General features: G+C 35.7%; 1 protein-coding gene across 2 annotated transcripts in view; it reads right to left on the bottom strand.

The window, feature by feature from the left end:
• Window positions 1–6,491: 6,491 nt before the first annotated feature.
• Window positions 6,492–15,538, bottom strand: part of Rnf128 (ring finger protein 128) — a 99,454-nt gene continuing 90,407 nt past the window's right edge. For both annotated transcript variants that reach the window (XM_048336876.1, XM_048336875.1), the window contains exons 4-7: window positions 14,409–14,491; window positions 12,720–12,816; window positions 11,628–11,796; window positions 6,492–7,916 (exon numbers count right to left, since the gene is read on the bottom strand). In XM_048336876.1, coding sequence (XP_048192833.1) covers window positions 7,783–7,916; window positions 11,628–11,796; window positions 12,720–12,816; window positions 14,409–14,491 — 483 coding nt within the window. In that variant the 3' untranslated portion in view covers window positions 6,492–7,782. The remainder of the gene's footprint in view (window positions 7,917–11,627; window positions 11,797–12,719; window positions 12,817–14,408; window positions 14,492–15,538) is intronic.

The following is a 15,538-nucleotide window of genomic DNA, read 5'->3' on the forward strand; positions in this document are numbered from 1 at the left end:
GATGTTATAATTCCTTGCCAAATTGCAAATTCGTGTCTAAATAAAGCCCTTCCTGCTCTTATGGGAGTAATATAAAATCTCACGATCCACAGATTTTTGATGCCCAGCACCTCTTGTTTCTCTCTTACACCACACAGTTTGGTTACTATAATAGCCTCCACAGAAATCGCTAGTCCAACTTACCTTTTTTGTGACTCAGTAATTTATGAGGTGTTTTTTTCCCCCCTTCTTTTTGCCCATGCTGGCTTTGAACTGTGAGCCTCACAGCTCACCCTCCTGAGTAACTCGGATACCATTTTTGAGCCCCAAGCTTCCAGCTCTTACGTTCTTTTAAGGAGAAGGTGGGAACCACTTCTCGTGGCAGCCTTCATTTATTATTGTAATATGGAGGTTAGGTATGGCCAGTGCCATCATTGGCCACATGGTGAGTTGTACTATCTGTCATCTTGTCTTGATGGGCATGCCTGGATTCCTAGAGGAAGGGAAGTCCCATCCCTAGGTTATGAGTGCTCCTGAATCCCAAAAGACAAGGGTGGGCACTTGTCCTATAGGTTATTGAACTTGTCAGTGAAGTGTGTGGCACTTCAGTTGCCATCATGCCATGCTACAGGTCTCCATCTTCATGTCCTGTGTCCTATCCCCTGGCTCATCTCTAGTCACCATTGCATCCCTCTTCAGCTCTCCATTGGAGCTGAATTGGCTTGTTGGTATTGTTTTTGTTCTATCTTACCTCTCTGGCCTGTTTTCTAACAGTGTTAATGGTATTTGCAGGCTATAGGCCTTTGTAACAACTGGCTGCCTGCAGACTGCTAATGCTCTAATAGACTCCCAAGATTCGATCCTTCAAAATGTGGCTTCTTAGAAAATTTACCATGTAACATTATTATCTTGATAATAATACATATCTGTTTAAACGTGAAAGTAAATAAGGCTAGTAATGAATTTGCATGATACTGCTATAAAATTCAGATCTGGTTTTATTAAGAAATTTAGTCCCTGGAGTTAAGGAGTGCATAAAAAGTAGAAAAAAGTTTACTGAGAAGAAGGGAAGCAATGTACAAACGAACAGTTATTATTAGCAAGTTATTTGGAGAATGAAGTGTCAGGTCATAAGAGTCATACTCATGTCAAGTCCTGGAGCCCAGAAAATGTGCTCTGTGGAGAAAACTGTCTCTAGTTTAACCCTTCCAAGCTGTGACCCATCTTTAGTGAGGCAGCTGTGTGCTACAAGCAAGGATTTTTCTTGTGGGTGACAAAAGGGGTGATCTGGTATTCTCTTCTGCCAAAAGACAGTAAGTAGTGGTCCAAGGACAGCTCCCCGCAGAGTATGGAAGAGGCTATCCTCCCAAATTCTTGGGGAAAATCACCCCAATTTGGATATACACAGGAGAAGAAAATTCACATTATTTTTGATCTTCTTTCCAGGGAAAGGTAGAGAACTGCTATCTTTCCTTATTTTCTTCTTTTACTTTTTTTTCTTTGCCTCTATTAGGCTTTTGTACTCAAGGCCTTGAACTTGCTAGGCAGACACTCTACTACTGGAGCCACACCCCCAACCAATCATCCTTTCTTTTTGTGCACACCCCCTTTTAATTTCCTTCCTCATCAACCCACATTATTTTCCAGTATCCCTCACAGTTAGAATTGTGGTCAAGGGACCTGATTGGTTCTTTGGCCTCTTTACTCTTTCTATAGACAAAGTTTACAGAATTATTTCTGTACATTAATTCATGCACAAAGATCAATGACCAATTTTAGTGTGATCAACTCACATGTTCTCTGTTAGGAGATTGGGGCCACTTTGGGTACAAGACAGAGCATTTGGAGAGCTCCTGCATTAGTAAATAAACATTTCACAGATTATATAAAGAGAACACTTTTTCTAAATTAAATTACTTCTGTCATAGAAAAATTTGGCTTGATCATAAACAATTTATTCCAAGTCTTTGCAATTAAAAGCATTTCTTTGAAACCATATAAAAATAAAAGATGTCAGTCTATTCAACCTTCAGTTGTTTATAGGTTACTGGAAATTGTCCACGGAAGGAGGACTGGGATTACAAACTACCTTAAATAGCATTGCGGGTATTATACTGGCACCTAATATACATCATTTAATATCAATAAATAAGCATATGTTTTTGCATGTTCAGAGAAGTTACGTTGTTCAGATCACAGGGTTAAACAAATAGCAGAGCTAGGATTTGGAGCTTAATTTATCTGACTACAAAGGATAACATAATACTGTCCATGCATATGGTTCACGGATACCTGAAATATCACATGCCAAGTCCAACTTATTTCTTGCCACCCCTCCCACAATACCAGCTGATTTTCCTTCGACTAGATTTTCTTATTTCAAAGTATACTGTTTCTCAAGATGCTCAAGCTTTGGAATAATCTTAGACTTTTTCATTACCCTTCTTTTTCTCCAGTTCCATTAGTCCTTCTCCCTCTCTCCTCCACCCTCCCCTCCCAGCCCCCTTCCCCTCCCTCTTCCTTTGTGGTTCCTCCTCCTCTGGTCTCTCCTCCTACTTTTCCAAAAGCCATTCCATCTTCCTAAAATGCTTTAAGTTAGCTTCACATCACTTTCTTTCTGTACTATTTTAATAGCTTCCTAACTTGTCTGCTTCCATTTTGGTTTTCTGATTTATCCAAGCTGTATATTTTGGATCCAGTAATATACCATCTGGCTATGAGTAATGCCTCATTTATCCAGAGGTCAATCTTTCCACTAAGGAAGTCTCCTAAAGCATCTCCTGGAACACCTATGAGCAAAGGTTTTTGCCAACCCCAAATAGTAATGCCAAACTGTGCTATGGAAAAGCTGTCATTCAGGAGTTTACTGACTTCTTATTTGAAATGATGCTCACTAGCTTAAGCTATGCTTTTTTTTTTTTTAACAGTTTTCATCCTTTTTAGGTGTAGGAAGCTTTAAAACTTGTGGACTACTGCTGTAGGAGAGCCATTTAAAGCTTTGCTACCCAAAGGATGGAGCTCAGACTAACAACATCTGATCACTGGGGAGCCTGCAAGTCTTATACCCTATACCATACCAGCTGATCAAAATGCACATTTTAAACAAGATCCCAAGGTAATTGTAAGTACATAAAAGTTTTAAGTGTACTGATTTAAGGAAAATTAGATATTTGAAAATCAAACTAAGAATTTTGGGTTAATTAATCATGCTTCCACTAAGACTCACATAGATTTTTTTTTTTAAAAAAAGGTCTGTTAACTAATTTTTTGTTAACTATTTTTTGATAATTGCATCACTCTGTTTATAAAGTTTATATCAGGACATGCACAAGAAAGTTTTCTTGAATTGAAAACCATGATATCAGAATTACAGCTAGATGAAAAGTTGACACCAAACATTGAAACCAAACTTTTTTCAGGGGGATGGGAGTTTCCCACACCTTGAACTCATGGCCCGAGTGCTGTTTCTAAGCATTTTGCTGAAAGCTAGAGCTTTACTTCTTGAGCCACAGCTCCACTTCTTTTGGAAGCTTTTTTTGGTAATTAGAGATAAAAGTTTCCTACATGGCCAGGATGATGTAACTCAGTGGCAAAGTGCTTGACTAGCAGGTGCAATGGTCTGGGTTCGATCCCCACTAACACACACACACACACACACACACACACACACACACACACACACACAAGAGTTTCATGGAGTTTCCTGTCCAAGCTGGCTTTGAACTCTCTATTTTCAGATCTCCGCCTCCTGAGTAGCTAGGATTACAAGAGTGAGCCCAGTTTGCAGTCTAAACGCCTTTTCTGTATAATTTTCTCTTAACCATCTAAATTTAGATGTGTCTCCAAGAGTCTCATAATTCATATTGTGTTTGCAAAGGAAAAAGTTTGTAGCTGGCAAGACTATTTACTGAAGTAGCCATGATATTAGAGGAGGCCAAAATATCTACCATAATCATGAATTTGAAATTAAATTAATCCTATATTTTAATGTGCTTAAAATATAAGTTACACCAAATGAAATAATCAAAGTAAACAACTGAAAATGATATAGCCTGAGGAGATAAAGCCTGATGTGATAAATTCTTTAAAATATTTCCTAAATTAACAAAAACCAGATGGAGAAGAAGGAATTTTCTAGTATTCTAGTTGTCTCTCTTAACATATTTTTACTGTTTGACCAGGGAATAATGTATATTTTTAAGATCATATAACCTGAGTCCCATTAAACTTACAAATATTCAGAAAAACCCCTTGTTGTTAAGTTGGAGACTCCAAAATACAAGAAAATATTATATGCTGTCACTGTTGAAAATAATCAGCTTACATTTTGACAATTATGTAAGTACAAAAGTATTAAGACCAAGGTAAAGAATATTGAATGATAATGGCAACAATAATATAATTCATGTTGTGGGAAGTAGAGCTGACTCCATCTTGATTAGGGAAGCATGGTAACAATTGTTAAAATGAACTTAAATATTAAGTCAACCTGACTGCAAAATTCTGCTTCTGTAAATGGCTTGCTTAACTTGCTTGTTGTTTGCTCTACCCCCCTGCACCAACCCCCCACATCTGTGCTATGCTTTTACCTTTATAAACCCCTCAGATCAAGGACTGTTAGGGGCCGCAGTTTCAGCTCCCGAGTCTGTGCTGCATCCCTGGCTGGTCAGTTCACTTTTTGCTTCCCCAATAAATCGATCTTTTTGCTTGAGACTGTCTCTGAGTGATGGACTCTTGGAGAGACGTGGAATCTCCTCCCTCAAACCCCGTAGCAATTCAAAAGTGGCATGCAATTCCTTTCCTTAGTATATAACTCAAGAGAACCCAAAACATACATCTACAGAAAGACTTGCATGTGAATGTGCATCGCAAAATTAAACCTAAGGGTTTATCAGCTGAATGGATAGCCAAATGTAGAATACCTATACAATGGAATATTGCTGGACCATGAAAAGGAATGAATTACTGATACATACTACAATATGGATAAAATTTGGCCTATGTGCCTTTGATTATCTAAAATCATATTTATCCAAATAAATTCTAGGGAATTGAAACAAGAGATTCCTTGTTGGCTTTGTTTTCTTTCATTTTTGTCTTGTATGTTTGTCTTTGAGAGGGCAAGTGGGGGATAGAAAGTGTGGGAAAAATGGGGAACAAATGCAGAGGTGGTACTCATTAGACATTAGGTTGAAAATGAGCTATACAACTTGGGAATGGGAGGGAAAAACTGGGAGAGAGTGAAGGAAGGGGTGACATTGTCCAAAAAGAAACATACTGTTTATCTGACTTACATAACTGTAACCCCTCTGTACATCACCTTTAAAATAACAATGAAAATGTTCAATAAAATAAACTAAAAAAACTTGAAAGCTTATGCTAAGGAGAAACAAATCAGAAAAGATCATGAATTGTATGATTACATTCATATGAAAGTTCCAGAACAGTCAACTCTATAGAGGCAGAATATAGATTGGTGATTGTGTGGAACTAGGAATGAGAACAGGAATTGACTGTCAATGATCCTGATGAAGGCTTTAGGATCATGGAATGTTCCAAAACTGTATAGTGGTACATTTGCTAAATATCATCCAGCTGTACATTTATAATGAGTAAATTGTTATGTAGATGGTACTTCAATACAGCTGTTAATTCACAAAGGACAAAATCTCTTGCCAAAAGAATCCATACAAAATTTGAAATAAAATTAACTCTGTAAGAATTTAGGCATCATACTCATATTCCTAGCATTTCATCACTTGAAACGTGCACATTTACTTGAGAGTTGGAAATAGAGGGATTATGGTTCAAAGTCAGCTTAGACCTTTCCCCTCTCTAAAACAGTATCAGCTAGTGAGACTTTATCTGAAAAAGTAAAAGATCCAAGGTGTATGGTGGTTATACCTGTAATTCCATCTACTGGGTGGAAGTATGTTGATTGAGGTCTGACCAGTGCCAAGCAAAAGGCCAAGACTGAAAAAAATATAAAACAACAACTAAAGTATAAAAGGGCTGTGGGCGTGGAAAGGAACATGAATAAAATGGCAGAGCACTTGCCTAGCAAGCATGAAGCTCTGAGTTTAAACCTGGGTGCTGTCAAAAAAGAGACTTGGGTACATCTGGTTTGATTATCATGATTCTGATGATTCCAAGCATCTGTGTATTATTCACGTTTTACAAAAGAGATGCACTGAACTCACCATCATCCTAACATTATACTTTAATGTACTAAAGATCCTGATGTCATGGATAGAATAAACTCCTATTTTATTACTGGTCAGCTTCATATGATATATGAAAGAATTTATGATTAGTTTACTGGCATTATAATGGTAGCATGTCCTTTCTGTGCAATGAAATAGGTAAATATGCAACACACTATAATTTTAGCTTTTATTGATCAAATACAACAGTGATTATTTACATCCAACTCTTTTTTCCCTCTCAATCCCAGGCATATTTTATAGTAAAAGTAAACATATGCTGTCTAAATTGAGCACAATACCACACACTTTTATTGGAATATTTTATTTACATTTTATAGTTAAAGAGAATCAATATAAATCGAGACATATTTACAGCATTTCAAATCATTGTACAAGAATGCAATGCTTTCATCCATTCTATATTCAGCAAACAAAAATACATTTCTGTTCTATTTTTGTCTAAATTCTGCTGGAATTTGCACTGGAAACAAACTAAAACAAAGAGAAGCCACACGGAATATAAATAAAGTGCATTTTTTTAAATAGCTCTATTCAACTTTGGTGGATGAAGCTTCAAACTTTATATTAAGGCACCTGGAATAATCCCACCCCCAAATTCTTTTTTTTCAAACACCAAGGAAATGCATTCACAAAATTATAGTTATATGGACAGAATTTTAGCCTATTTTGGCTAAATGTAAACTCAATTTTCAGAGTCAACTTTATTTGGAAAACATTTTCTATAGACAAAGTTTACAGAATGATTTCTGTACATTAATTCATGCACAAAGATCGATGACCAATTTTAGTGTGATTTTTCTCTTTCATTACCATTTTCCAGCAGTACGGTAGTTTATATACTGTGCTTTTGAAGATCCCCATTTGAGAAAGAGTTGTACAATATTTTCATATGAAACCTTTTCATCTATAATCTTGTGTTAAGTTGGTGTCACTAATATACCAGTCGATCATTTCAGTGCATAGTGTCTGATAAACTATGCTCAATACGCAGATGAAGTACATTTAGCTAGTTATCCTAACATGAAAAAAAGAGAAAGTGAAAAATCAATATTTTGCTTTATCTTGTTCTATCAACTTAATGTAGTTTAAATAGACATTTCATGAAGTGCTAGCCTAAGTTTGCATTGCTTTTTACACTACATTTCCAGATCAATATAAGCACCTGGAGAAAAACCCCTGACACATAGAGCCCAAGCTAAAAGTAGTAGTAATTTTTTCATTAAGATACTATCATAAAATAAATTAATTACAGCTACTCCACATTTTAAAAGCAACATGTTTTTATAAGAAAGTTGATATAAATGAAAAATATGATTACTTGAAGACAGTTTGAGTGTTTAAAAATGTGATCACTATTCAGAGGAAACTTGCCTATGAAAACATTATCATGAGTTTGTGGAAAAAGTTAACAGGTTAAATATTTTAAATCATTTAACTATAGTATAATATTAGTCATCTCAGCACTTTCAATATCATTCTTAGTTTATTATGTTTACCCAGTTCATTCATAGTAAACTAGGCCCTGATTGGCAGTCCTGTTATTAGTAAAGGTTCAGGTTTTCTATGGATACAGATTTTACGATTTAATTTCTCGAACAGCAGTCTCTTGATCAGGAGTTTCATCTTCTTCAAAAGTTGGGTTGTCAATATGAGGAACAACATCCACAGCCACGGAACTTGCTTCATGGTTTACCAGCTGTAGATTTTCATCTTTAAAAAGAAATGGTAATTTTAGGATCATTTTACCCTTCTCTTAAGACCAAATTTAACATTGATTCCAAGAAGCCTTGCACTCTCTGTTCCTTTCATAATTATGCCTGTAATCCTAACTATTCAGGAGACAGAGATCTAAGAATCATGTTTCAAAGGCAGGTTGGGTAGGAAAGTCTGTGATATATTTATCTCCAATTAACTAGCAAAATTCTAGACCTGAGGCATGGCTCAAGTGTTAGTATGCCAGCCATGAGTAAAAAAAAAAGGGGCAAGCAAGAGCAGAGGACCTAAACTAAGCTCCAGTACTGGCACAAAAGAAAAAAAAATAAGTAAAAGAAATAGCAGACAAACTTAAATAGAAGGAAATTCTCCTAAATAATTATAAGTAGACTTCAAAACTGTCAACATCATGAAAGACAAAAACCGAGGAACAGTCACTGATTGGGGGATTAAGAAGCCATAGCAATGAAATGAAATGTGACATCTTGAGACAGAAAAAGAATCTGTACGTCAACTGGTGAAATTTGAGTAAGGTCTATATTTAATAATATTTTATCAGTTAATTTCTTAGATTTGAAATTGTGTATGGTTACATAAGATGTTAACTTTTGTAGAAGCTGGCTGAAGGAGATATGACCATTTTGAAAACACTTTTTTGTTACTCAATCTAAAATTTAAAAAATTTAAAAATAAAATGAAGTTTTAATTAAAATTAAAACGAAGATGAAAAAGTACCTGTTCTTGGGTTCCATTTCTTATGGATTCTGACTTAACTCTGAAGTAGAACCTGTGTATCAGTACTATTTAAAATTTCTCCAAGTAGCTGGTTAGAGGTAGCCCACATCTGTAATCCTAGCTACTCAGAAGGCTGAGATCTAAAGATTGGGGTTCAAAGCTAGCCTGTACAAGAAAGTCTGTGATTTTCTTATCTCCAATTAACTACCAGAAAGCCAGAAGTGAAGATGTGACTCAAGTGGTAGACAATCAGATTTCAGTTAAAAAGCTAGGGGACAGTGCCCAGGCTCTTAGTTCAAGCCCCAATACTGACACAAAACAAAATCTCTGCAATTGAGCTAGGGTTGACAACTAAGGGCCCTATTCGGTAGTTCTCAAACTGTGGTCCTGGGACCAACAGCATCAGTAGTACCCAGAAACATGTTAGAAATGTAAATTCTCATGCCCCAAATCCAGACTCAAGGAGTCAGAATCTCTGATGATGGCCTCTGTTTTAACATGCCTTCCGGGGGGATTTGATGAGTGTTTCACTTTGCAGATTAGTATTCTAATAGAGCTTACCCCAGTGATGTGATACATAGAGGATGTGAACTGTCTGTTTACAAACTTATGCAAATCACATGTCACAATAAGCATCACTGGCTAATATTGAAAGCTCCTCAAACTAGTAATATATACAATCATAGACAAAGTTGAATTTGTTCTAAGTGGTCATTTAGTCAGCATAAATTTGTACACCTTCCATGTGGCAGGCTGTGCTAGGTTCTTGGTAAGCAATAGTAAATATAACTTTCCCTGCAGAAAAGAAAATTTGAATTTATGTTCATATCCTAATTTATTATTTCATATTAATTTCTCAAAGATGTTAAAATTCCTACTTGAATTAATATTCAGTTCAGCATTTGTGGATTTGGAGGGCAGTCTTGGGGTTAGAACCCAGAGCCTCAGGCCTTAGTGCTCTACCACTAAGCTATATACACAGATCCTTTTTAAAATTATTCAATGCAATAAATGGAGCAGTAGGAAGTCTACAGAATCAGACGCATACTCTAGGAGGCAGACATGCAAGTCATGAGAGGCTTCTCCAAGAGGGAACAAGTATTAAAGGGAGAAACAAGAGTGGCTTTGCCCAATTTCTTGGGTGAGAAAATGTGGAAGGAGCTGGGTGCTGGTGTCTCACACTTGTAATCCTAGCTACTCAGGAGGCTGAGAAAAGTCCATGAAACACTTTCAGAAAACAGGAAGTGGCACTGTGGCTCAAGTGATAGAGCACTAGCCTTGAGCTGAAGAGCACAAGGTCAGTGCCCATGTTGTGAGTTCAAGCCCCACGACCAACACCCCCAACACCCCCCCCCCAAAAAAAAAGAAAATGTGGAAGGAATGAGCAAAGAAGGAAAAGAATAGCTCAAACTCTGCGTAAAAACTTAAGGTTCAAAATTAGGGGGCTGAATTGAGAAAAGGGATAATGATGAAAGACAGTGGGGAAGAATCTAGGGTACCTAAGAATCTGAAGAGGAATCTTCAGACACCTTGGTGGGTGATACTATCATTAACTAGGTAAAGAATACAGGAGGAAATTGGGTCGTTATTCTATTTGCTTTTCAAATTACCTACAAAATCTTTTCTGTTTACCCTATTCCCCTCGACAAGAACAGATCATAAAAAATATGTTGGAATGTTTCTGTGTTTTAAAAGCCTAGCATAAATTGAATTATCTCATAAAAGTCACCTTAATATTCACTAAACTCTATTACCACATAACTATTGAACAGAAGATTGTGTGTGGCAAAAGAAACAATGATTCACTATTACAGGCAGAATAATGAACAGATAATTCAGGTTCTTATGACTACTTTATACTCAAGGAAATGTCTGGAGATTAGATGACAAGAAATACCAAGTTTCCTTTTGCATGACTGTGACATCTTTAGAAATGATACCTAAGGGACTGATATGCCTCCACAGGGCAAAGGTTTGCGTCAGGGGAAATTGAAATCTTCACAAGCCATTTTGACATTAGTTTCTTCTACTTTTATGTTAGTTTGGCTATTTCAAAAATGATTAAGAAAATACTTTAAAACCAATATAAATATGAAAAAGTTTGAAATGGAAGATAGTTTTAATATTTAGATTTTATACTTAGGTAGATTTTAGATAGTTATATACATATTTATGTACATATTTAGATAGATTTATATTTAGCTATATATCTATATATTATATGGATACATTTAGATAGAAATCTATATTTAGATAGATTTTAGATGTTTAGAGATATTTAGATTGATTTTGTTATTTAGATTTTCTCTTATGGAAAAACAAGTAACAAAATTCTCTTAATGTTCTCTTTTGGTATAAAATGACTAAATTGCAATACAAATTCACATGAGTTCTAAAAGTAATAGATTCTAGTTTCTAACAATTTACTCATTTCCTTGAAAACGGTCAACAGGTGGCAGCACATACCATTGTTAAACCTAGTTTCCTCTATGCAGAAGATGAGATCCTGAGCTCTGAAAATATTTTGTTTTATAATTTAAGGACTCCTTTATCTTACTTTCTTGTTTATTTTCAATAAACATGCCTTCTAAAGTTTCCTTTTAGCCGCAGTAAGTAATGAGCCCCAGTCAGAGCAGTAAGTAAACAATAGATCAGCCAGTGAGCTGTGTATATCACCTATTCATTTCAGTAATCTCATCATATGTATACATGGATCAGAGAAACATCTTCCAATAAATATTTCTTTTGTGAATAATCTCCACTAATAATGAAGCTCATCTACATAGGGAACATTCAAATACGCATGGGGGCATCTTTCATTGTATCATTTTAAGCAGAAAAATGCAGGAAAGGTCTTAATGAATGAATGAATGAATGAATGGAAGGGCTTCATAAAGGAGGCATACTTGGATAGATGCATGATTCACAGTGGTCCTTTGTGAAACACCCATTGCCTTTCAATATGGTACTTACTTGCTGACTGCACATGTTCCTCCAGGGGTGGTTCATCTGCTCCCTGAACTGAAGCATATCCAGAGGATGCAGTCTCACTGCGGTTATCTTCTTCATGGGGTGATGCACTATTGGATGCATCATTGGATACAGGGACTTGTAAAGACACGGATCCATCTTCAACATCCACCTTTGGAAAGTATTTGGAAAAAAATTAAAAGACTCTGAGGTAAATGCTTTTCCTTGCTGTAGCATTATAAAAATTCTTCATAGGTGACTTATTTATACAATATTTCTTAACCTTTTAAACCTATAATCCCATCTGGATGTTGTAGCATGAGCCTATAATCCTGCCACCCAGGAGGCCTAGACATTGACACAACAGGATCTCAAGTTTGAGGTCAGTCAGGGCCATATTACAAGACCCTGTCTCAAAACAAAATAAAACAAAATGAAACAAGAATGTTAAAACACTATCATTCCTTTTGATGATCACAAAAAAATCTCTTGCTGGCCCCAGTCAGAGCAGTAAGTAATCATTAGATCTACCAATGAGCTGTGTATATCACCTCATCATACATAACCTAATGTCCGGCAGAAGGCAGTCACCATATGTAGATATAGATATAGACATAGATATATCTGTGTGTATGTGTGTATGTATGTGTATATAGCAATTATGCTGTCTCCCAAGAGAATTGAGAATCACTGTTGTCTATGAATATGTGCAAGTCATGTAAATTTTGTTGAGCTTAACATCTATTTTATCTTGAAAATAAGCTGTTTTTGCATTTACCAAATCTAAAAAAACTTAACATTTATTAGGCTTTCTCAAATTATACATATTCACTTAACTCCAAGTTTGATTGTGTTGAACAGTGGAAATATGTTCCAACTCAAATTGTGACCAAAATAATACACACATTTGAGGAGAAGGAAAAAGAAGGGAAATGAAGATGGTCCGGGACAATATCTCACTGTGCCTATGATGTAAATATGTAAGTCTTACCTATTACATAGCTCAAAAATAAGGATGTTATTTTCCTGAATGTCCAGGTACATAAATAATACACTGCTTAAGTTCCTTCATATAAATAGTGTAGCAATGTTTACCTCAATTCCCAAAGCTTTGAGAATGTCACATTTGCACATGGGGCAAGTCCTGTGTTCTAACAGCCATGGGTCAACACAGGTCTTATGGAAAATATGGCTAATGAAAAGAAGAAAAACATAATTATTAGATATGAACATAAACAACATTTTCCCTAATATATATTACTCCGTAACTGATTTTTTTGAATGGAAGTATCTTAAAAATAGCAGTAATACAAAGCAACCACAAAAATGTAGGAAATTTCATAAGGCAGTACTTTTGAATACAATAGCCTCAGTATTTTCAGTACTCATTTCTTGAAAATAGCATGCTACTGAATGTTAAGTCCATTCAACTTTTCATGTTATATGATTGAAATTATTACTTTCCTAACTCTAAAATGGTAAAATAGGGTATTGAATATAACACACTACAGATGCTTTAAGCAAAAATATCATGTGTCCCACTAAGACTACTATTTAAAAGCTAGTAAAAAAGTATCAAGAGTTTTAAGAACTGCCAACCATTGGAGGATGCCTGTAGTTCTAGCTACATGGGATATGGAGATGACAGGATTATAGTTCAAGGCTAGCTCAGGCAAAAATGTTAAGCAAGAGTCTATCTCAAAAAAAAACCCACCAGGGCTGGGGATATAGCCTAGTGGCAAGAGTGCCTGCCTCGGATACACGAGGCCCTAGGTTCGATTCCCCAGCACCACATATACAGAAAACGGCCAGAAGCGGCGCTGTGGCTCAAGTGGCAGAGTGCTAGCCTTGAGCGGGAAGAAGCCAGGGACAGTGGTCAGGCCCTGAGTCCAAGGCCCAGGACTGGCCAAAAAAAAAAAAATTTAAAAAAAAAACAAAAAAAAAAAAACCCCACCAAAACCAGAAAACAAAAACAAAATAAAAAAACAGGCTGGGCTTAGCTACCTGGAAGGCAGAGGCAGAAAGATCATAGTCTTAGACTAATTCCAGGCAAAAAACACACTACCTGAAAAATATGTGAAAGTAAAAATGGCTCAAATAGTAGTGGACTTGCTTAGCAAGTATAAGGACTTGAATTTAGACCCCATTATGGCATTACTCCAAGGGTCAAGAATAATCTTCAAGCTAGGCATCCATAGCTCACATCATTAACTCAGTCTATTCAGGAAGCTGAGAACTGAGAACTGAAGTTAGGAGCTAGTCCAGGCAGAAAAATCATGAAACTCTTATCTCCAAATACCAAGCTAGAAGCTGGAAGTGGAGGTATAGCTCAAGCGGTAGAGAGTCAGGTGTGAGCAGAGTATGAGGCCCTGAGTTCAAGTCCCAGTACCAGCAGACAAAAAAGAATACCTCAAAAGAGGGCTAATTAAAAAATGAGAGTGAAGACTTCCTTACTACGTGCTCATTACGTGTATTTTTATCTCTCATTAGAATTGTTAGAATGAGTTTAAAATTGAATAATCTAATATTGTCTTTATACATTGTTCTTTTGGCTAAGTTCTCAGCTTTCCTTAGAATTAGTTTAGAATGAATTATACTGGATTATAGAAACTATCCAATTAGACTTGTAACAATTTTGTGTTACTAAAATACAGCAATATGCAGATAAATTAAATATTAATAACTTGATCAACATCAATTTGGAAACACTCAAATTGTTTCCCCCATCATAATAATTTTTGTGGGTCATATATTTTTACTGATGATATTAAAAATCCAACTTACTTGCAGGTTAAGATGCGCACCAAATCATTTGGTTTATATAGTTCAATGCACACTGCACAACTATCTCCATCTGGGCCAATTTCCTATGAGCAAATAGTTATTGTTACTCTACTAGATAAGCAAAATAAATTAAATGAATAAGAGAAGCAGCAGCTTATCACTAAATGACTAAGTAACTAAACTTCTAAAGGTAATGTGAATTTATTTAGAATTAAAAATTGTAAAAGAATAAAGTCAACAAAAAAGGGAGAAAGGGAAAAAAATCAATACTATAATGACTTACTTTCTCCTGATGTCAGAATTCATGAAAAAAACAGTTTTTACAACTTTTATAGCTATTCTTTCCCATTTTAAAATCAAGGTGTACTTTACATACAATAAGATTCATTCTTTGTGTGTATAGATAGCTCTATAAGTTTTGACAAACATATATAGGAGCTTATTTCCCACCATAATCAAGGAATACATGATCCCAATAAATTCCTCCAACCCCTTTGTAGTTAACTTTTCCTCTTCCAGTTTCTGGCATTAACAGATGTTTTTCTATTTCCTACAGTTTGGCCTTTCCCATATAAACGAAACCATGTTTTGTTCATAGGATTCTCTCATCCTTTTATTTCTAAATATTATTCCATAGTTTATCTGTTCACCAGGTGAAGGGTACTTAGGCTCATTCTAGTTTGGGACTATTACTATTAAAACTGATATGAACCATTCTGTGGGTTTTTATGAGAATATAGACATTCTCTCCCTCTTCCATTTACAGTAAATATTGAGCATGGTAAGTGTGCTTTTAACTTCTTGAAGATTTGCCAAACTGGGGCTCAAAGTGGTCATCCAGCAGGTATGAGAATTCCAATGATTCCACACATTGGCTAGGTCTTTAGATTTTCAAGTATATTAATTTTGGCCATTCTAACTCAGTGGCACTAACAAATATAAGTGGTATTTCATGGTGTTCATTTTATATTTCCCTAATGACAAATTATGCTAAGTATCTTTTATGGGCTTATCATCCTTATGTTTTTTTTTTTGAAGTGTCTGTTTTACTTGTTTATTTTTAATTTTTGTGCTGGTCCTGGGGCTTGAAGACAGGGCTTGGGCACTGTCCATGAGCTTTTTTGCTCAAG

The sequence above is a fragment of the Perognathus longimembris genome, chromosome 28 (genome assembly GCF_023159225.1).
Source record: "Perognathus longimembris pacificus isolate PPM17 chromosome 28, ASM2315922v1, whole genome shotgun sequence".
NCBI lineage: Eukaryota > Metazoa > Chordata > Mammalia > Rodentia > Heteromyidae > Perognathus > Perognathus longimembris.